Source organism: Erpetoichthys calabaricus, chromosome 5 (assembly GCF_900747795.2).
Source record: "Erpetoichthys calabaricus chromosome 5, fErpCal1.3, whole genome shotgun sequence".
NCBI classification, from domain to species: domain Eukaryota; kingdom Metazoa; phylum Chordata; class Cladistia; order Polypteriformes; family Polypteridae; genus Erpetoichthys; species Erpetoichthys calabaricus.
The window spans coordinates 192,928,064-192,952,693 of NC_041398.2; the positions used below are offsets into that span (position 1 = coordinate 192,928,064).

General features: G+C 37.3%; 1 protein-coding gene across 2 annotated transcripts in view; it reads left to right on the top strand.

Annotated features, from left to right (window-relative positions):
• Positions 1–24,630, top strand: part of gda (guanine deaminase) — a 98,581-nt gene that overhangs the window by 26,303 nt on the left and 47,648 nt on the right. For both annotated transcript variants that reach the window (XM_051928373.1, XM_028802344.2), the window contains exon 3: positions 20,053–20,224. In XM_051928373.1, the coding sequence (XP_051784333.1) occupies positions 20,053–20,224 (172 nt within the window). The remainder of the gene's footprint in view (positions 1–20,052; positions 20,225–24,630) is intronic.

Sequence of the window (24,630 nt, forward strand, 5' to 3'; positions counted from 1 at the left end):
GAGGCGTAATTCTGGGAGGAGTTGGGGCGGGACAGAAGGCGCGTGCACGTGCGTTACTTTTCACGCTAATCGGGATTTATGTAGTGGAAGAACGTGAAATTTTGCGTGCGCACAGATTCCTGCATCTGGATTTTTCTGTGCGTACGCACAATCCCGCTTTTGTGCTTACGCCATGTTATAGTGTGAGTTCTACGCACGGCGTTATATATGAGGCCCCAGGTAACCTGAAAATAAAGAAAGGTGAAGGTCTAGATCAGTGTTTCCCAAACTCAGTCCTGGTGAACCCCTGTGGCTGCAGGTTTTTGTTCCAACCAGCTTCTGTTTTTAATTGAACTCCTGTGCTAATTAAGTGAACTGATATTTCCCAAGTTCTGTGTTTAGGGAACAATATAGAAATTAGAAAACTAAGTTTGCTAAAAAAAAAATATTAAAATGTACCAAGCAGTTATATAGGAATAATGTATTTTTTTTCTTTTTAACAGTATTTTCATCTTGATTTTCATTCTACTTTTCTAGGTCTTCTAATTGTTTAATTAATCCATTATTTACTAATTAGTGGGTCTGATTCTAAAATAGTTCCAGCCTTTGATTATTCAGTGTTGTTTGCCTGGGTGCCTGATCTGCTCGTTTTAAATTGTCATTATTAAGATACAACGAAGGGGGAAAAACTGCACAGAGAAAGGGCAAAGTATAATGAAATCAACAAAAGAGAGTTAAGCATTTAAATCTATAGCAAAAGCAGAAATATTTCTAAATGTCTTATAAATGTAACAAATCATGCTGTTCTGCTTTTCTGAATGTCGAATAAAAAAAAAACACCAGCTAATTAAATGAGATCAGTGCTATCAGGTGTTGTCACTGATTAGGAATCCGGTTGGAACAAAAACCTGCAGCCACAGGGGTTCCCCAGGACTGAGTTTGGGAAACACTGGTCTAGATCAGGGGTAGGCAACGTCGGTCCTGGAGTGCCACAGTATGTGCAGGTTTTTGTTCCAACCCAGTTCCTTAACGAGAACTCAATTATTGCTGATGAAGCACATATTGCTTAAGTGACATTTTAATGCTTCATTTTAGTGGTCTCGCTTGTTAAGGTTCTCCAACCTTAATTGCTTATTTCAATCTTAAACTGCTGCATTCAGTGTTTTAATTGCTCCTTATTAGCAATAAGATGTAAAACAGGGGTAGGCAATGTCGGTCCTGGTGAGCCGCAGTGGCTAAAGGTTTTCATTCAACCCAATTGCTTAATTAGAAACCAATCATTGCCAATCTCAGACCTTATTTAATTTTATGGCTTGTTAGTCTGTGCAATGTAAGGCTTTTATATCGTAGATTTTTTTCCTTTCCAAGGATATTATCCAAATGATTTGAAGCCTAAAACAGATCATTTTCAGTCTGTCACATTTTTCTATTAAGTGTTTTATTAAATCAAACCGTGCATGATGAACACACACAGATGTAATTGGAAAAAAGCTAGCTGGAGAACTGCTGGCTGCTTTGTCTTTTACATCTTATTGCTAATAAGGAGCAATTAAAACACTGAATGCAGCAGTTTAAGATTGAAATAAGCAATTAAGGTTGGAGAACCTTAACAAGCGAGACCACTAAAATGAAGCATTAAAATGTCACTTAAGCAATATGTGCTTCATCAGCAATAATTGAGTTCTCGTTAAGGAACTGGGTTGGAACAAAAACCTGCACATACTGTGGCACTCCAGGACCGACGTTGCCTACCCCTGGTCTAGATCATGTTAGTCTGCTCAGGTCACCAAAACATCTTGATATTCAATAATGGCTTTAATTAACAGAAATAACTGGCTTCTCATTAAGAAACTGGTTGGAGTGAAATTGGCTGGAGTTTGACATTTCAATTTAGCTGGTCATCTGTTGGCTCGTTTCACATCTCATTTCTGTTTGGCTGCCATTTAATGAAGAAACAAATCAATTCAGAGGTCTGAAGCCTTAAACCATGTCTATTAAAATGAAGGGAAAAGGAGTAAATTAGCAGTGAAAACTGCTTACTGATTAGTAAAAGGGTTAGAATGAAAACTTGCAGCCACTGTGGCCCACCAGGACCAAAGTTGGACACCCCCACCCTAGTAAGTACACGGCTGCAGACTAAATTTGTGCTACACCTTAAGATCAATTGCAGCAAACGTGGCTGCTCAGCTTGTCTGCAGCATCGTAACAAGCCTGTTGTCAACTGCAACATCTGTTCTCTAGAGGTTACTGACATAGCCAATTAACTTAACTTAGCAACTTAGTAGTGGTTACTTAGTGAAGTAACTCTGCATCAAATTTGGTAAGGCTCCTGAATATATTTGAAGTAACATCAGCACTACACACTTAATGTATGCATCTGTCACTTGAAAAAGTTTAGGAATATTTAATTAATATTATTAATAATAAAATTAAATGTCAATCTTTATTAGTAGAAATTAAATGCAATGGTTATTTTTAACAGATTTTACCTCTTAAGTTTACTGGTCATTAGTATCTTTTGTAACATTTTAGTAATAAGAATGTGTTCACCTGTAAATATGGAGTATCTCATTAAACAAATGAAATAAAAGCCTGCTCTTTTTCAAACCTGCTGTGGTTCTCATTTCTTTTGTTACTAATTGCAATTGAGTATCTCATTAGTTAGTACCTGCTGTGTATATTTTAGATTAAATGAAGTCTAAAGGTTGCAAAATGACATTAATCTTGCTGGACAGTTAGGTTAAATATAAAAGCGAAACAGACACAGTTATAATTATGTATTAACATAGCTTTTGTTTTACTTTACCAATTAGATGCACTGCTCCCTGCAGGTTATGTTAATTAATACAACAACAAGGCTAAGCTGTTGAAGTCTTACTAAGCACAAGGTCAGCGGAGCTCCAACTTGAGGCCACACTGAGCTTAGAGATGAAGAAGAACCCCATAACTAACATGGGAAGAGCACACAGTCCATATAACAACAATAGAAACAGAAACACATTTTGTTTAATGCATACTATAATAAAGCAGAGGAAAGCAAATTTTCTAACAGCCCACGATAACAGATATAATCTTCTATAAATAAAAAAATAACAGCAGTCACACAAAAAGCGACAAAACAGATGTGTGAGATCAATATGTAGCATAAGACAAATGTTGCAGGTCATAGTGTTTTTTTTTCTCTCCTCTATACTTTTGGAGGGTTAACTTATTTATTTTGTTTTAATTTGATTCAAGTATTTTCTTCTTTTCTTTGTTGATCAATTGCCAAAAATAACATATTTATCTAAGTGCCCTTAACCAAAAGAGACTGATACCTTACTTTTGACAAGCTACTCTAGGTCAATATAGGAGGCTGCACCAGGACAAGTAATGAATATCTCTAGAGACTGAGGAAGCTGGATAAAGGCACTGACATTGCTAAAGACTAATAAACCTGATGGAAAAGAAGGACATTACCAGAGATAAGGAAATGTCAGGTTACTGGCACCTTTAATTTATAAGGATTAAGAGTATGGCAATGGCTGGGTGGGCCACATGAGTCTGGAGGATACAAGACAAATGTAAAAACTCAAGGACGGTTGCAGGTTCTTTCATTATCTGGTGAAAAAAAACAATGGCTGATGATGCTGCTAAAATTATCTGAAATCAATATGAGAAATGTTTTCTGCTTCCAATGGGATAACAACATTAGTAGATTTCAGCCAAGCTAATAAAAACAGAAATTAGTTTCCAACATGAAAAGCAGAAAAAAGGCAGAAAAAGCAAAGTGTTTTGAGTGCTGTTAAATGTGAGTGGAGGATAGGGGCATTCATAGTAATAGCAACATTATTAAAACCCGCTTTACTCTTGATAAAATGTGCAATAGCCTTGTTTTATTTCTTTCTTTGCGTAATTCTTTAACATACATATTTGTCATTTTTTATGATCTTATTAAATATACAATTTACAGTCAGGTCCATGACTATATGGAGAGAGACACAATTTTCATAGTTTTTGCACTGTACACCACCACAATGGATTTGCAACAAAGCAATCCAGATATGACTGAAGTATATACTTTCAGCTTTAATTCAAATATTGTATGAGCTGTTTAGAAAAGACATTTTTATACATGGACACCCTGTTTTCAGGGGCTCAAAAGTATTTTGACAAACTAACATAATCATAAATACAACAATCAGTTTCAATATTTGGTTGAAAATCCCTTACAGTCAATGATTGCCTGAAGTCTGAACCCCTGGCCATCTCCAAATCTTGGGTTTTCTTTACTGCAGCTGACTTTCTGCCATCAGTTTTGCCTTCAGCAAGTGAAATACATTTCCAATTGGATTGAAGTCAGTTAATTGACTTGACTATTGAAGAATATTCCATTTCTTTGCCTTGAAAAGCACTTGGGTTTTCTTTCGCAGCACGTTTTGGCTCATTGTCCATCTGTACAGTGAAGCATCATCCTATCAGTTTTGCAGCATTTGGGTGAAACTAAGCCCTGTACACTTCAGAATTCATCCTGCTACTTCTGCCAGCAGTCATATCATCAATAAACACTAGTGACTGACTTCTGTTTGCAGCTATGTGTGATGCCAGGGGAGTACAAAATAAGTTGCAACCTGGAAAGATCTGATGCACCCCACCAATGATGCCTGAAGGAGAAGGAAGCACAAAAAATAAACAGAAGAGGAGTGGCAAGAAAAAAGGAAGGAATAGTCGGCATGTTGTGAGGGGCAGACATGTGCATTGAGTACTGACTTTGATACGGCGTTGAGAGGTGAAATCAGAAGCAGAACGCGAAGAAACAGCGCAGTCCCAGTGGATCGTTCTGATAAAGAATGAGTGGCGGTCTGAAGCTGGATGAGATGTGTGCAGTAAAGGCGAGCTGAAGACTCGACGGTAGCGTTCCCAGTGAATCATTTCAGTACAAGGTGCAGAGTGATGTGTAGCAGGTTGAGACAGAATAAGAAATATATAAGAAAAGAAGAAGTCGTTAAGGAATTACGAAATGGACGGAGAATAGAGAGTGATGGAGGAATGGAGTTTGGGTTGCCACTTACCAGAATTGTGACACCATGGAACACAGAGCTTTTAGGAGGACTTCATACAGTGAACACTCCGGATGTAAGTTGTCCCAGTACGTGGGTGCCGGTGAAACGTGACGGTGAGGTTGGAAAACAGACACAGTGAAGCGAGGATTCAAGACTAACGGGAGGCCATATGAGTAAGATAACAAAAAAAAAACCGAATCCTGCTACCCGATGACACCCAACTACTGAAGTAGAAACTGTGGTATCAAACTCTTATTTGTTTTGTTTTGTATCCTATATGTTTAGCTATATTGAAGGATATATTTAGGTATTGAGTTAAGATAAGTGCTATATGTAATTTCTAAGAAGTGTTCAGAAATAATAGAACGTCATATTTTTTTTTTTAGTTTTCTAACAAAAACTAAGAAAGGAATCAGGAAAGTTAAGAAAAACAAAATGCTTTCATTGTTTATGGTCTTAATTATCAAAGTAAAAATATTACAAACTTTTTTTTTTTTTTACTTAAAGAAACACTATTTTGTCAGTCATTCTCCAAGATGAAGTGAGTGTGTTAAATAAATGTTCATTTTTTTCAGAATTATAACAGTGGGTCATTTGAACTGCCAGAAATTTGAATAATATACTTTTAAGTGTGCAGAAAGGGGGACAGCATTGCTCAGGGAAAAGGCTAGTTTATAGTTCAAGATAGGCGGCCACAGCCAAACAATTGGTGAGTGTCAGTAGGGCATTACATTTTTGGTGTCACGAACAGGATCTTACAGAAAGGGTTCAACAGATTTTTAGTGCTCTGGTTAAGTTTGAGAGCATGGCAGAGCTGGAAGATCTAATAAAACAACTAACAGATCTGCAGTGGAGGTTACAGGAGCAGTCAGGAATGCTGCAGCAGACAAGAACAGAACATAGTGAAGCTTTAACATTGGCAAAACAGTTATTGAGCAACAGGCTTCAGCACAGCGAGCCCCATTAGCAGTCTATATTCCCAGGGACCATAGGCTTCCAGAATTCAGTGGAGGCCCATTAAAACCAGAACAGAATATATAAGAGTGGGTTACTACTATGAAATCAGCATTTAAGGTTTCCAAAGTACCAGTAGAAGATCGTGTTGAATTCTTAAAGCAGCACATGAAAAAAGAAAGGAGAAAGAAACACATGCTGAAGACATTTTTAAAATTTTATTAGAAACATACAGAGATAAAGTGCCAATTGGGACAAGACTGAAAGAGTTTTATGAAAGAAAGCAGGGGTCAAGTGAAACAATAAGAGCATATGCGTATGACCTTCAAGAAAAATTAAACAGGATATTGCAGAGAGAACTGCAATGGGTCACAGATACCAATACAGTGTTGAAAGAGCAGCTGGTAATAGGATTTAAGGATGACTTTTTAAGACAGGAAATGAACAAAAGGGCTCACGCCAGGTGCTGGCCAAGATGAGGGTATGGTGAATGCTTCAATGACAGCAGAAAATGCTAGCTCCTTTACACTGGAAATGCTGCACGCTGAAATAAGAAAATTGGCAGATCACCAGAATTAGTTATTTGCAGTTGTTTGTAATGAAAATAAAGAGAGTCCTAAAAGGTGCAAATCCCGGAGGCTGCCATTGAAAGATGCAGAAGGAAGGTATATTTGTTACATGTGCGACCAAGCCGGCCATACTAGCTGGTAGTGCCCAATAGGAGTCAAAACCACTACAGGTAGACAACAAAACACCTAAAAGAAGAGCCTAACTGAAGAGGTGGATGGAGGCCCTGGCCCCTCAATGGTAAATAGTCAGACAGTAAAATGTGAGTTAAATGAGTGGAGGCACCACTTACACTGATTGATGGAATTAAGACTACCTGTTTGTTGGATACTAGCTCTGAAGTGACTACTATCACTGAATCTTATTTTGAAGGGTAATTCAGAAAAAGAGATTCAACTCTGTCCACCGCTAAGTGGGTGAAACTTACTGCAGCAAATGGATTAGACATTACAGTCATCAGATATCTGGAAGCCAACATTGAATGTATGGGACAGATGTTAGGTGGAATGTGTATATTTGTGCTGGCTGATGCTAAGCCTGGCATAGATGAAATGAAGGAGTTTCTGGCATCATTGGCATAAATGTGGTGAGTTAACTCCAGGATCTTTGCATCCATGGAGATGGAGTTAAGAAATTGTACCGTTATAATCCTCCAGAAAGAGCATGTGTTCTAGCAAGTATACACAAGGAGACAGGGTTTGTGGGCAGTGATGGAAGAATAGGAGTTGTTAAGGTGGCTGGGAAACAAGCAGTCACTATTCCTCCTTGGAGTGAAAAGATCATTGAGGGTTGGTGTGGTGTGTCGAGTATTAGTGGAAGCAACACCAGGCAAAACCCTTCCACATGTCTGTCCTGGCAAAAGCTAGAGCTAGATGAGACTGTTAAAGCCTACTCAGAAGCCAGTGAGACTGCTTCCCAGGACCCGAGTGGCAACAACAACAACAACATTTATTTATATAGCATATTTTCTTATAAATAATGTAGCTCAAAGTGCACTTCTCAAGAGCAGAAGTGTGTAAGCCACTGGAAGTGCATCCAAAAGAGCAAGTTTCTTTTGAAGAAGGGATGGAACAAGAAGTTCTATATGTGCTAACACAACAGAGAAGGGAGAACCCTTCCTTAAATGAAGAGTTGGATGGCCTACCAGTTCCTGTACAAGTGGACATGTAAGGGCTCTCCCAGGCTCAGTGTCAGGAGCTCAATGGATTGTTAAGGAAACGCATAGATGTGTTCTCAAGTAGTGATAATGACTATGGATACACAGAAACAGTTACTCACAGGATCCCCATTGGGGATGCACAGCCAATAAAACAAAGGCATCGCCGAGTGCCACCTCACATGTTTCAAGAATTTAAGAAACATATACAAGAGTTGGTTTCTCAGGGAGTTCTGCAAGAAAGTAACAGTCCTTGGGCATCTCCTGCTGTAATCGTAGTCAAGAAGGATGGTGGCATCCAATTTTGTTGTGACTACAGGATGCCACTACTCGATGCACTGGGGGCAACTAACCTTTTTTCAACCCTGGATCTAACTTAGTAACCCAGTACGTGGGTGCCGCAGAAAATGCTGACTACAGATTGGTGAAACGTGACGGTGAGGTTGGAACAGACACAGCGGAGCAAGGATTTAAGACTAACGGGAGGCCCTGTGAGTAGGATAACAAAAAAAATTAACCCTGCTACCCTGATGACACCCAACTGCTCAAGTAGAAACTGTGGTATCAAACTCTTATTTGTTTTGTTTTGTATCCTATATGCTTAGCCATATTAAAGGATATATTTAGGTATTGAGTTAAGATAGGTGCTATATGTAATTTCTAAGAAATGTTCAGAAATAATAAGACGACATTTAGTTTTCTAACAAAAAATCAGTCAGGAAAGTTAAGAAAAACAAATTGGTTTTATTGTTTATGGTCTTAATTATCATAGTAAAAATATTACAAACTTTTTTTTTTTTTAACGTAACGAAACACTATTTTGTGAGTGTGTTAAATAAATGTTAATTTTTTTCACAATTGTAAAACTGGGTCATTTGAACTGCCAGAAATTTGAATATTATACTTTTAAGTGTGCAGAAAAGGGGACAGCATTGCTCAGGGGAAAGGCTCCTTTATAGTTCAAGAGAGGCAGCCACAGCCAAACAATTGGTGAGTGTCAGTAGGGCATTACATATGCATGATCATGCCATAAAACTGCCTCCACCATGTTTCACAGATGATGTGGTAGTCATCAGATCATGAACCATTTCTTCTCTTCTCTATACTCTTCTCCTTTCATCATTCTGGTATGTATTGATCTCGGTTTCCTTTGTCCAAGAAAATTGTTTCAGAACTGGACAGGCGTTTTAAAATGTTTTCTGGCAAAGACTAATCTATCCTTTTTATGTTTGAGGTTTACCAGTGGTTTGCACTTTGTGGTAAACCCTCTGTCTTTACTTTCATGAAGTCTTCTCTTGATTGCAGACATTGGCAATGAAAGGTCTAGGTTTGGCTAAATGTCGTGAAGGGGTTCTTCTTCACCAAGGACAGAAATCCACAGCACTGTTGTCTTCTGTGGATTTCCAGACCTTCTGGTGTTGCTGGGTTCACCAGTGTGTTTCTTCTTTTTAAGAATGTACCAAATGGTTGATTTGACCACTCCTTGTGTTTCTGCTATCTCTCTAAAGAGTATGCTTTATTTTCTCTGCCTAATGATAGACTGTTTTTACTTACACGGACAGCTTTTTGGACCTCATATTGAGAGTTCACAATGAAAGTTCACAAATGTAAATTCCACACTTGGAGTCAATTTCACACCTTTTACTTGCTTAATAGTTAATGAAATAATAAGGGAACTGCTCCCACCTGGTTATGGAACAGCTTCTCAGTTGAATGTCCAAATACTTTTGAGCCCTTGGAAATGGGGGGTTTCTATGCAACAAAATGGCTGTCGTTCTTAAATGGCTCCGATGAAATTTTTGGTAAACTCCTTAAATTAAAGCTAAAAGTCTACACTTCAATCACATAATAATTGCTTAATTTCAAATACATTGTGGTGGTGTACACAGCCAAAATTATGAAAATTGTGTCACTGGCCAAATAGTTATGAACCTAACTGTATGTTATCAAATGTTTTTAATTTATTTATGAAAGATCTGGCTTAGGAAATGGATGGATGAATTAAAATGTAAACTTGCATAGAAATAAAATGAAACTTATTGAATCTTATTGTACTCTTTATATACACAAGTCACATGGGAGAAATATACTCATTAAGGAGGTAATATGTCATACTATGGATTCAGAAAGTATTCAGACCCCTTCACTTTTTCACATTGTGCTGTGTTGCAGCCTTCTGACAAAATCATTTAAGTTCATATTTCTCCACATCAAGCAACACTCAATACCTCAGAATAACAAAGCAAAAACCGTATTTTACAGCAACCTTGGCATCTTCCTGTACCCAGGAGATTGATTATCATGAACTGAAGATGGACTAGTGTGATAGTAACACATAAGCAACAAGAGTGATGCCTCAAAAAGTGTTAAGTGTATTCTATTCAGACCATGAGTGTCTGATAAATAAGTGTGGTGCCATTCATAAATAATCCAATAAAAAGTCTTCAATAAATAATCTTCAAACAATGTTAAAATAATAAAATATCTGAGATACAAGAAGGTTGCATTTCTCCATTCCCTGAGCCTTACTGCCTTTCTTTCTTCCTGTCTTTGCCCTGCTCAACCATCGGGTCCTTGCAGCAGGGCAGGGGACAAGGCCAACAGTTAAAATGGCTTTCACCTCAGCCACCTCTGCTACTTACCACTGGGACTCCAAAGCCTGGCTTCATCATCCTGTCTCCATCCCAGGTGTCCACATGATGATACCTTGATACTCTTCAGTTGTTCCTGTTCCCTGGGTGCTCAGAAGAGGCAACCCTACCCTAAGAGCACCATTCCTCTTCCCGGTCACCGTAACTCCTGTCTGCTGCACCCACTCACAGTCCTGCTCTTACTCCTCTTTTCTCCAACTAATTTCTTTCTTTCTTTCTTTCTTTCTTTCTTTCTTTCTTTCTTTCTTTCTTTCTTTCTTTCTTTCTTTCTTTCTTTCTTTCTTTCTTTCTTTCTTTCTTTTGATCATTTCTCTTTTTTTCCCTCTGTCCTACTCAGGCTTATTTATCCTCTCTGGGTGCAGGTGCTTTGCCTAACAAGCTGCAGTGTGAATGAAGAACAGTTAAGCTGGTCATGCTTGCACCTTAAAAAGCAGTCAGCTAGCTTCCCCATTAACTCTTTCAGAGCCGATGTCGACTTTTATCAAAAGGAGTGGTTGAAAATGGTAATCCATTGTAAATGGTGACAAAACCCACCATTATGTTTTAATTGGACTTTTTGCTAGAAGTAAAGGTAGATTGGTTTGACCAAGATTTGTTGTGTGAATAGTAAATACTATGGCAAAAATGGCATTGACATCTGGCAAGAGATAGAAGTGAATGTGTAAAGCAATATACAGTACTCCGTGAACAACATTTTGCATGTTATCACTGAATTAGATTCTGATTTTGATACGAGTGATTGAAAATGAATGTGAGGTACCAGCATCAGCTAATTGATCCCCAGCTGATCGTGGTGCTGAACAGGTTCATGTAGCTGATACGCCTAAGGCAACATGCGCCTGGAAGGACCACCACTTACAATAATAAGAGGTACAAACTAGGGAATTCATTCCCGGGCTCCAGATTATTTTTTGGAAAAAATCTTCAGCCCTCAAAGAGTTAAACATCCCGCTGCCACACACAAGAGCCAAGCCTGAGATACATTGGTTTTATTACTAAAACCTCTCACTGCCCTGGACCCCTAATGCATTTTACCACAAATGGAGTATTAGCAAAAAAAAAATAATAATCATCATCATCTGAGTGCACATATACATCACAAGTCAGCGAATAAACAATGGAAACCACCAGAAAGAATTTCAGATGAAATTTGAATTCCGTTAAATGTGTTGGCAGCCCTTAAAGATTTGCTAGATTTAAAAATACTTAAATGTTTGGTGTTTGGTATCTGATAATAAACTTCTACTGGATTCAGTAACATGTTTCAATGAAAGTTTGGTAAAACTTTCTGGAGCATAAATAACATTTATTCTTAGCTAATGGAATTGTGAATTGTAAGCCCTAAGCTACTTATATAGACTATATGCTTACACACAAGTGAAACATGAACAATTACTGATAAATTAGGGTAGGATTAAATAAAGAATGGATCAAACATGTTGCTTTGCATAGTGATAATAACAATGTTATGGTGATAAACATGAAGAGTAAATACAGTAGCCATGGAAAATAAGAATAGCAGTGAATGAAATTTCAAGTTTGTTTATGAGTGTACTTTGAATAATCTAGAATTTATTAAGAATATACCAGTTTATGGAAACCTCTTACATCAGTTTGATATAAATGTAAAAAGCAAAAAAGAACTTTACTCTTAATGAAACATGAAACTTCACCTTAGTCATTCTTTGATGCTCACTGACTGCATAGTTAATCTTTAATGTACGAAAGTGAAAGAAAGAAAAGAGTACAGTTTAACAAATGTGGTGCAAAGATCAATCCAATATATTTGAAGTTAGGGAGGGAATAAATGTGTATTCATTAATTTGAGTGGCTTTGACAGATAAGGTTATTCAAGTAAAGAAGGTAAGCTTGCTCTTGGAGGTATAAGTCACATTATATGCATCCATAAAATAGTAGGCCTTGGTCATTAAATATACCACATCTAAATTATTTTCTTATCTGGTATTTCTGGTATGTTAACAAGAAGCTGGCTGTTGCACAGAAGGGAAGAAAGCTTTTGTGCATGGCAATGCATTTTAACTTATATAAATAATGTAACCATACAATAAATCTAAATACAAGATAGCATAGCAACTGTATATACTACATTTATTATAAAATGAAACCCGTCAGATCCTCCAGGACCGTAAATAAAAAATAAAGATTAAAAAAATGGAACTAAAAAGTGTGTATTAATTTTTACCCAGGTCATTGTTGTGCTGAAGCATGCGTACTGTCTATAGTTTGAATATTATATACAGTATATATACCTATAATATATATATTTGTGATATATAAGTCTTCAGAATAAATCCTTAAAGTGTTCTTTTTATTTTCAGATAGAATTGCACTTTTACAGTAGAAATAATAGGATTTTTTTTTCTTTTTACTATTTATTAAGAAAGGCATCTTTGGTCATCAACAAATTGCATAATGAAATGCTATCTTCACATTATTTGTCATTAAAATATCAGTATCATTTATGCAAAATATAAGGGTTATTTGCAAGAATCACAGTAGAATGTTTTCATAATTTCCTAATGTTCACTTTAGGAAGCTCACCTATTAATCCTCATAATTCAAATTTTCTGCTAGACAGATATATTCTCCCCAACAAAAAACATTCCCGCTTGTTCTCTATTCAGAGACAAATTGTAATTATCCATCCAGTCTTAACTCACTGACACAATTAATAAGGGACAATTGGAGAAATGTCATTTGGTCTGAAAGAATGATATAGTCTGCCTGAGACTGAAAGTGAATGTTATGTTTTCTAATGATATTTCCCAATGGAAGCATGTAAAGTTAAAACAGTAAAGGTACAAGTACTGAGCCCTGTGGGGCACAATCTTTTAAATATAATGACGGAGTACTGTTAGGATTTCTGTATGTTCTGGAATCAATTTGATAAAAATGAACTAAACCGTGCAATGTCTGACAGCCCAACCTAATTTTCCACCTTATGTAATAGATTACAGTGGTCAATGGTCAATGGTGCTGCACTTAAATCTAACAACATAATTACTGGGGAACGTCCTTCATCAGAGGATATTAGAATGTTCTTTACAGCATTTGTTAGTGCTGTTTCTGTACTGTGAAACCAGACTGGAATTTCTCAGATAAATTGTGATGTGTAAGGTGAAACTAAAGCTGTGTGGTGACTATTTTTTGGAGTATTAAAGAAAGAAAGTGTAAATCTGAAATAGGTCTATAATTGTTAAGCATATGGGGGTCTATCTCTGTGTTTTTTTTTCAGTAATGTTCTTATAATTGACCCTTTTAGCATGTTAGGAACTGTGCCAGTCAGTAACAAACTGCTGATAATGCTAAGAATGGGCTGTGCCAGAAGAGCCGTTAATCTTTTCACTAGTCGTGTTGGGACTGCGTCTGAGGGCCAGGCAGTAAGTTTCATTTTAGAAATTAAAGTTAAAACTTCCTGTTCTGTTATCAAACGAAAGTTACTAAAGTGGTGTACACAAGGAAAGACAGGGTTTGACAATGCAATATTTAGTTTGTGAGATAACACTGCAATCTGGCAATTTTATAATTAAAGAAGTTCATAAAATCTGCACTGCTAATGCATGTATAGGTATTTTATATTGCATTTCAGAATTCTCATTTGTTACATTAGCAGTTGTTCAAAACAGTGTATGTGGATGATTTCTGTTACCAAGTAATAATACAGAATGGAAGTCAGAGTGGACCATAAACAGAGCTTTTTTTATGACTTTTAATGCTGCCTGTTCATGCCGTTTGGAAAACCTGCTTGAAGACCTGCTCTCCACCTACACTCCACACTAATTTCAGAGATTTAAGAGTGTGAATACTCTCATTAAACCAGGATGACTTTTGTTTTAAGAGAATGACAAAATCTACGGCCTCTTTCAAAGTTTCATTATAGGCAGATGTTGGCTGATCAACATTGTTTTCCACAATTAAGTCTCCAAATATCTACAAATTTTGATTTAGAGCTAGAAGCCCAGATGTCGTATTATTATTGTATTGATATTGCAACTGTGTTGAAAAGGGCAAAAACAGATCAAATGCAAGTAAGTAGTGATCGGAGATACTGTAACTTCATTTAATACAGTAATCGCAGAATTATGGTATTTGAGGGTTCCTCTAGAGCAGGGGTCCCCAACCCCCGGTCCACGGCCCATTACCGGTCCGCAGCCGTCTGACAGCTGGGCCGCGAGAGAACTGCCGGCAACAGCGACTCACTCAGACTTTTCAGAACGCTTGGCGGGCGGGGCTTTGCAGCGGCGCAGAGAGAGGAGAGAGACCGAGGTGAGAGAGTATTACAACAAAGTATTTTTATGGTCCCGACAGTTTCCCCATATAACATGAGTCTATAGAAATCACGGTACTACGAAGTACATTCAACAGATGCTTTCATTACAATGAAATGACCTTGAAATGCTTGAATGAATCATCCACAGAGCAGTTAGATCTGTGGTCGCAGCTCAGTTGTGCACGTTTGCACAACGATCCCCAAACAGAAACACTGTGAAAAAATCTCTTTCTTCGAACTTTCCTCATACTGTTTTTTTTTTTGTTTTCTGTAGTTTTCAGTGATTCCTTTTGCTTATTGCTTGTCAACATTTGAAAAACATCCATTGGAATTTAACTCATTGTCACCCTCCTATAGAAACGGCAGACATGAAAAAAAGATTGCAGTGTTAATGTTTGTGATGTGCAATCTGTTGGACTGGCAAATGTAAAGCATATGTCTTTGTTATATGCAAAAAAAGAAGAAAAATCTCAGATTGCAAATATATGCGAACTGCTTAATAACTTTAATAATAATAGAAATGTTATGTAAATTGTGTATAAAACCGTGGAAAAATTTGCATCTAATAAAGTGGTCCTTGCTGTCAAAAAGGTTGGGGACCACTGCTCTAGAGTACCTCTTTCTCTTCCTTGATTTAGTTCCAAAATAAATCAGCACATTGTCATTTCTTAACAGGTTTAAGTTTCAAGTTTGGTACTTTTCCGTCCAACTATTTTAGCTCTAGACCCTCCTCAAGGAACTGTGACACACAGACACACACACAGACAGACACACATACGCACACACCCATCATTGAGATAGTAATGTTTTCAGTATGGGGGACCCTAAAATATTGAGATCCATCGAAAACTGGAGATTGAAATTTTTGACGAATCCAAAGCTTTTGCTCCTCCCCCATAGATGATAGGTTATGGTGGGGGAAGGCGCAAAGCAAAAGAAAACAAAAAAAAAAAATCAAACAAACTGATATTCAGAACCCTCATGAAGAAGTGCCAATAACTGCATACGGCAGAGTGGGAACTCTTCCAAGACATTGTTATTAGTGCCAGAAACATCCAGTAGTAAAAATATACAGATCTTGTGAATGAAAAGAAATACCATATTTTTCGCACTATAAGACACACCTGATCATAAGATGCACCTAGGTTTAGAGGAGGAAAACAAGAGAAAAAAATATTCTGAACCAAATGGTGCACTAATACAGTATATTTAATAAAATATAGCAGAATAATATTTCAACCATGTAAAGTCAACAGAGGTATTAAGAACCATCATCACTGTCATTAACAAATGAGGAGAGACTTTAAGGTTCAAGCACTCTTCTAGTTTTATGGAAACCCCATGAACTCCTCATCGCTAGTGTCAGAATGCATGATATCACTGATATCACTTTCTTCGCTATCTTCTTATATGATACTATCTTCAGTTCCATCTAAGGCATTGCTAATGGCAGATTCCACCTACAGCTATAGACTCTTCAGTACGTGAGCGACTCTCCACGTTAGTGTTTAGATCTGGATGGTGCATGTACCCAAAACATTAACATTTATATGTTACTTACATAAAAGCCAGATCGAATGTTATTTACCTTGATTTATTTACTTACTTCCTACAGTGTAAAGTCACACGTAGACTGCAGAGCTTCCCATGTTTGATCAACACGGGCATGCTCAAAAAATACATGTGTAATGCTATGAAAAGTGCACGCTGACACTTTGGTTTGTATGCAATGGTACGAGAATGTAGTCAGATTTCCTTTTTGGGCACATACACCATCCAGATCTAAACACTAGCATGGAGAGTCAGTCGCTCACATACTTAAGAGTCTATAGCTGCAGGTGGAAGCTGCCGTTGCTGTACTTTGTATATAAGAGCCAGACCTATTTACCTTGATTTATTTACTTATCTTCCTACAGCGTAAAGTTACAAGTGGACTGCAGAGCTTCCCGTGTACATATACAAAGTACAGTGATGGCAAAAGTGGGACGTGCATTCTTTCTCCGATTTAGAACCCTCGTCATCATCTGAGTTCACCTCTGTTATAGGACGTCTTTATCTGAAAACAACAGTGTCAGATTGGGGGAAGCGTGAACGCGACTGAGATAATAAAAATGAATAAAAAAAAAAAACTAACCTTTACAAGTTGTAGACACGGAACGCACATGAAATGCATGTGTTCCAAATAATGATATAGTATTTATAAAAGGTGACATTTTGCTTGACTTCTCACTCTTAACAACTCTAAGCAACTGACATGCAGGTAAATAGACTTGAATTGAGAAAACTGTGCGGCAGTGGGGAGATGTGATAGCAGGCTGCTTGCTGCTTATTGACACATTTACAAGACAAAAGACGCTGACAGAGAGGTGCGAAGGGATTTAAGGTGGGAGGGATTTACAAGTTTTTTCGTAGGCTTTGGTAATTCTAGTGTTAAGCATCCCCAGGGGTTTCTCGTGGGCCTACCACTTCCTCTTCTAACAGTTGTTGCTACCGCTGACAGGTCAGGTAATACACATCACATTCTGTGACGCAATATTTGCTCCATAAGATGCATAGACATTTCCACCCACTTTTGGGGAAAAAAGGTGCATCTTATGGAGCAAAAAATACGGTATATGAATTTCCTTATTTATATTTTACTCCACTGCAATTTAATGAATTGGTAAATAGGTAAGGAAAAAAAAAATAAAATAAAGGTTTCATCATCTCTCAAATTATCATGGTTTGTATTTTACTGAATTAACTTGGCATCTATTCAGTAAACTGGTTAATTATGCCAGAACAATAATATAATTTATAGCTGTAATATCACAAAAACTAGGAATGTTTAGTAGACTAATTTAAGACAGTGATGCCTGAGCTGTGAGAGAAGAATGAAGGAGTTGAATCTTCTTACCTAAAGGAAAGCATGATTGAATTTACTGAACTTTTAAAAGGTAGAATTGGTTTTAGTTAGGTTAATTAGCTTTAAAATGTGTTCTTCATCAAGGACATGTATCGAAAATATCTTTAATATGGGTGAGCAAATTGCTTGTAATTTAATTGAAATTAATCGAATTGTTTATCTGGGAAGCAGAGGTTTGGAGAAAATAGGAATCATAAAAGTTGGATAAGCTATGGTTGACTTGACAAAAGCTGAAATCATAATCAGGTGAATTGTATTATAAACATGTAGTTTTCAAACAAAGATATACTAATTATTTATTTCAGTTTTTAGACAAAGTTCCAACAAGATGTTAATGCACCCCCCTCACTCTTAAATAGCAGAGCACCAGATAAGTCATCAGTTGAAACAGCAACAAGGAATGATCCACATAAGCAAAGTTCAAAGCAACACAATAACATCATCAACAAGGCAACACAACAGAATACAAACAATAAACAAAAATAAATTTAAAAAGTTTACACTAAATACAAACGCTCCATAATTCAACAAACTAGTACAACATAATTAGCACTCTCAAAACAAAGTTACAGTTTTTAAAAGGGAAATTTGCATGAATTTTAGGAACCATTTCTTTGTACATATAACATACTGTATATGAAGAAGAACCTTTCAAGTAGTGTAACTGAAAAGGAAAACCTTGTGGCCCCTTAAATAGTAAATTGACAATATTCCACAAGCATAAAGTGAGTCAGGGTAGGTTTGAATGTCCTGTACTTATGTGAACGTTTCTTTAATTCTTATCTGGCATGTGTTCATGAGGGTTGTCTAACGCACAGGTATTGTGAGTCTCTTACACAGACTATGTTTGGGGTATACACAGAGTGTAATGGGATTGTGGAACACTTGTGTAAGCAGTCCCTGTTACCTTCTTTAGAACAGAGGAGCAGCACTCAGAAGAAACCTGACATCACTTCACCTTCAAGCCTCCCTGCCCTTTTGGACTGCCAAAATAATGGAAAGGATGCAGCAGCAGAAGCTTCTCTTTTGACCATCAAAACTTGATCTATATGAACGTTCTGGTTATCACTCCTGTCTCCACTAGAGGGTGGCAAACCATCACTCTTGTGAATTATTTAAAGCGCTTAGTGCTCAATGCAGTCTCCTAGTTGGAGCCCCAACTCTTCCTGGCTTACCTTGTCTATTCATTTTCTTTAGAGTGAAATATGAGAACTGAGTCACAGTAAAAAAAACTGTGAAAATACAGCTTGCTGAACAAAGGTGGTGGACAGCTTTCTTGGGCAGTGACAAATAGAAGGAAGAATATATTTTTAAAAATGTCATGGCAGGACACATTAAAATACTTAAGAAAGAAGTCTTGCAGTAGTAGTGCTGTATCTTGATGTACTTCAGCTTGCATCTACTGTTGAAGTCCTTGTAGAGTTTAAAAATAAAATGGCAGCAAACTTGCATACAATTTTAGACATGTGTGTTTCTTGTTTGTGAGGAAAAAATGATATTTCAGTAAAACTGGGTAAACAACCCTAAAAATGCAGGTCAAAAACAGCACTGTTGCAAGAACAATATAAGAACTGCAAGGATCCCACTGAATGTGCTTCACAAGGCTTACATTGCCCATGGCCTTTCACATTTATAAGTTTTTAAATTGGGCGGCACGGTGGCGCAGTGGGTAGCGCTGCTGCCTCGCAGTTGGGAGACCTGGGGACCTGGGTTCGCTTCCCGGGTCCTCCCTGCGTGGAGTTTGCATGTTCTCCCTGTGTCTGCGTGGGTTTCCTCCGGGCACTCCGGTTTCCTCCCACAGTCCAAAGACATGCAGGTTAGGTGGACTGGCGATTCTAAATTGGCCCTAGTGTGTGCTTGATGTGTGTGGATGTGTTTGTGTGTGTCCTGCGGTGGGTTGGCACCCTGCCCGGGATTGGTTCCTGCCTTGTGCCCTGTGTTGGCTGGGATTGGCTCCAGCAGACCCCCGTGACCCTGTGTTCGGATTCAGCGGGTTGGAAAATGGATGGATGGATGAAGTTTTTAAATTTCTTGTTAATTTCAAGATTTCTGATTGAAATGCGTAATATTAAAGGAAAACAAAACATAAAAATAATGGATTGTGCTTGTTGTACCTAAATACTATGTCAATAATACCTGTTGTTCTGGCAGTATAGTGCACAATTGCACACTGAACATTTTAGTTCTTGATTTATATCACTCCTCTCAGTTCTTACTGTTGAACATTAAGTCATAATATCTGCAACAGCAGTCACTTTGAATGTAAACTCTTTGTTTTTAACACTTCTTACCTTTAATTTTGTTTTATAAGATATTTTGAGATTAATGCAATTTCTAATGTACAGACTGTTTTAATTGTGCATTTTATTTCTAGATTGTCCAAACAGCCCTACACTAAATAATATAATTGTCAGAATAAATAGTTTTGAATCTATAAAGTTTATAAAGAATTCAATAACTACTGTATTATACTCACATTACTATTTGTTTGTTAATTTATTTTTCAGGGACTTTTTCATTCCCGGCATGGTTGACACCCACATTCATGCACCTCAGTATACCTACGCAGGAATAGCTCAAGATTACTCTCTCATGAAGTGGCTAAAAGTGTTCACCTTTCCAACCGAACTTAAATATGAAAGCAAAGACTTTGCTAAAGATGTCTACACCAAGCTAGTGGTAAGGTCATTCATAATCCCTAAGTCCGCACATCTGATTTTCAATTAATGCAAATTTTTGAATTCATGTTTATCATCAACTTTGCCTTTGTACGTTACTTTCAAAAAATCAACTTATAATAAATTATCTTAGTTAAACATTTGCATAAGTTTAAAGACGTTTTTAATGCAGTAAATGACATCTGTACCAAAAGTTTATGTTACAACTGAGAAGTATGAGTTTCAGAAAATGTCAAATTTCAAACTAAATTTGCAAAGATTTAGATATTTTTCAATAATAAATCATGTGAAAAAATCATAATAAATCATAGACTGCAAATAGTAAGTTTGGGTACAACTAGTGAAATGAGATACAGTACATCCTGCCTATTAACTATTGTAGAGCTCTTTATGTTCTCCATCTCTTAATTGTCCATCCATTTTTAAATCCACTTCATCCAGTTCCTGGTTGTCAATGTCAGAGCTAATCCCAGCAGCATGAGGTCCAAGGCATGAACCATCACTGGATGGAGTGTCAATCTATTGCAGTGCATTTTTAATACTGTTAATATACCTGTAAATATAGACATTACAATATGTCTACATATATAGTTATACATATATTGTGACCTCCCAGGGGTTTAGCAGTGCCACAAACCCTGGACACAATTGGCACTAACACAGTCACAGGTTGAAATATATTGATTTAATTCTATTCAGTACATTTACAGGCTGGTCCAGAATCCTCCTGCACAGCATGTCACAACAGTAAAGATCTTTCTTCTTCTCCTTCCTACTCCTCTTCCTCCAAACAAGTGTTGTCCTCTGCTTTTTAACTCTGATTATCTGAGGTGAAGCAGAGTGACTCCTTCTATCCAGGACCTGGGAATACTTCTAGAGCTTGGAGATGATCTGTTGGAAGTACTTCCATTTTACTGTCCCAGTCCCATAAAATAGGGGTGGCAAATCCACATAGCTGATCTATGCTGAATGTCTTAATATATAATAGGACAATAAATAGCTCTAAACTGAGAAACAGAGCAAGCATGGTCACATAGCAATGCACGGAGCTGTTTTCACTCAGCTTAGTGGGAAAAGATGCATCTGTCTGTAAATTAGCACGGTACTTAAATAAAGATATCTAGTGAAAAATGATTTGATTTGTTTCTTGTCACGTATTGACATTTTATTGAGCCATCAGATGTGTATACTGGTTGTACTGGTTACAAGACAATTATGATGACAATATTAGCGATTACAGACCTAAAGATACATCAGAGACAGAAATGAAACTCAAAGCTCCACGGCACATGAAGCATGCAAACCCTCAGCTGCAGGAATCAAGAAATAGGACAGGGAGGTTGTGAGGTAACAAGGAGAGGGGTCTTACAGACGGCTTTTAATACAGTGAGGTTTACTGTGGAGAAAACACAGCAGTGTGAAGCAGCAATAATACATTTTGGTGTGTCTTTGTGTGAAAATATGCAGCAGATGATATATTTACAAAATGCACAGCAACTCTGTAAGTAATGTTCACCACAGATATAAACAGACTTGATTTTACTGATTTGCAAGTGATTACTTGCATTAGGCAGCTGAAGAAAAAAAAGGTAAGTGTGAATGAGTCTTCAGAGAGCAATATTCCTTGTTGTCTACCTCCAAAAAACTTGAAAACCCACGAAAAACTCTGTTTCAATTTCACGTTTTGCAATTTTGAAATTGTCAGTGAAACTAACTTTAGTGACAGTATTTTAAAACTGTATGGGGATCAAAACTTCCATGTTTAGTACATGCCTACATGTCCCACATGTCTGTTCTGATAGCTGATGCAGTGTTTCATGTTTACTTTCAGTGTTTTGCTGATAACATATTATACATGCCACGTTGAAGGTGACTGTGCTTTATCTAAAAAAATAAAGTAAAAACTCCTTTGAAAAAGAATTAAATAAAGGCTTATTTAGATGAATTATAGGTTTTCCAGCTAAACATTGAAGATCACAATTTTGAATTTGTTCTTTTTATCGAATGCTTGCTTGATCATTTTATCCTTGTTTGTTCCAATACTATGATTTTTGCTTAACATTTTCAAATTCGTTCCATCTGAGGATCAACTAACTAGAAAATACATCATTTTTACACAGAAAGACATGTTTCTTGATCTCAGTTATAAGGTATGATGTTGATGGCCTATTCATCCATCCATTTACCATATTTGCTTCATGCAGTATTAGGATTGTATATGAGTGCCTGAAGGGTACAACACTTTTTCTTAAAGTTTAAAAAAAACCACTGTTTTTAACATTTAGAAAGTATGCCATTGCAAAAGCTGATTTAACCTTATATCCGATGCAAAATTAATAACCAAAAGAGGTTAAGTGGAAATCATGGTGGGACATTGCTTTACACTACTGCCTCACATTTGTTTACTTCTTAGCTTGCACCAATATCTAAGCAAAGTTTGCCTCTTCTGCCTGCTTACTGATCACTAATCAGTGATTCTGAATTGACTTGGTACGAACAAGTGTGGCTGTTCATGAGCGTGCCTTGTAATCACATTGTCCCATTCAGGCTTATTTACTGTACTTCCTTATGTTCAATGTTCTCAGCAACACAGTAAAATATTAAAAAAATACAGATTAAATGAATGAACAGCTCTAGAGGTATTGTGTGCCTAGACAGACTGGCAGCCATGACTGCTACTTTTTTACCTTATTTAAGAAAAGTAGCTGCCAATGCTGCATGAAAGGAAAATAAATTAAAGAAACACTTTATATAGGGTGAGCCAAAAAAAAGTACCACATTTCAAATGTTTATTCTACAGAAATGTTAAAAGAAAATTTCATTACGACACAAGAAAGGATATGCAAAATAGATTTTTTTTCACTGTGTTTTTATAATGATGTCTTCAAGGTGGTGGCCATCATTAGCGATACACTCTTCGAGAAGATTTCTGAATGCTCGCATGTCTCATTCGGCCATTTCAAGGAGAATAGTTGTGATTTTGAGGCAAATAGCATCCTTGAGGGCTTCAAGCTTTTGAGGTCTGTGTATAAATACCTTCAACTTGAGAAAGCCCCGCAAGAATAAATCACATGGAGTGACATCATGCGAATGTGAAGTTCCTGCACTACCATCATTTTGTATGGATGGAAATTGAGGTCCTCATGCAAAATTGTCCTCAAAGACTTGTTGGAAATTGCAAGGTCAGGGATCGCAAAGCCCTACAACAGATAGTGAAGACAGCTGAGAAGATCATCTGTGTCTCTCTTCTCTCCATCATGGACATTTACACCACACGCTGCATCTGCAAAGCCACAAGCATTGTGAATGATCCAACACACCCCTCACATTCACTGTTTACACTCCTACCACTGGGAAAAAGATACCGAAGCATTCGGGCCCTCACCTCCAGAATGTGTAACAGTTTCCTCCCCCAAGCCCTCCAGAATGTGTAACAGTTCCTCACCCAAGCAGTCAGACTCCTGAACATTCATGGACCGGACTGATATCTGACATATGTGTTCTGTTCTGAAGTGTTGCACATGTTTGCACATTTGACTCACATGCACCTTTTTATATATTATGTGTCTTTATGTTATGTGTCGTGGATTCTTCATTGTCCTGTGTTTTAAGTTGCACCATGGTCCTGGAGGAACGTTGTTTCATTTCACTGTATACTGTACTACTGTATATGGATGAAATGAGCAATAAATACTCTGGACTTGACTTGACTTGACTTGCTGAACATCTAGGAGACTGCAAAATTGATGCCCTTACAGCTTGGTTGTTTTCAGGCGTTTGTAAAGTCCGAGGACAGCCTGGAGATTTTCTGTTCAGTGTTGTTTTGGAAGAACATTTTGACAGCGAAAGCACAGTGCACACTGGACCAAGGCATGTTGCTGACTGAAAACTACAAGGGATTGCCTATGAAAGAACCTCCACCCCAGTCCACTCGGCTGCCTCTACTTCGCTCAATGACCTTGAGAAATGTGGTACTTCATTTTGGCTCACACTGTAAATACATTGTATGTTTTTATATTCATGTTTCTACAATAGAAAAGTTTTGACAGAGAATTTTTCTTCTCTGGATTACCACAGAGCAATAGCTAATCATTTCACCACTATAACATCAATATGATAATAATGCACAACCACTTTTCAGAGTCAAGTACCAGTACAGAATATCCCAGGCTTCTGAGCAATACTTTAGAACTGAGTGATTTGGAAAAAGTGCAAGGCATAGCATACGCTGAAAGAAACTCCTGCTTTCTTACCTGTAAAGGAGTTCCTTTCAGCTTGAGGGAAGCTTGACTTAACTTTTCTAACCATTGACTTCACATGCAGTTAATATAATGAAACAAAAAGAGCTGTGTTATGAACGTTTTTGACTTTTAATTCTGGCCTGGGTCACTGGCCATGTGAAATTTA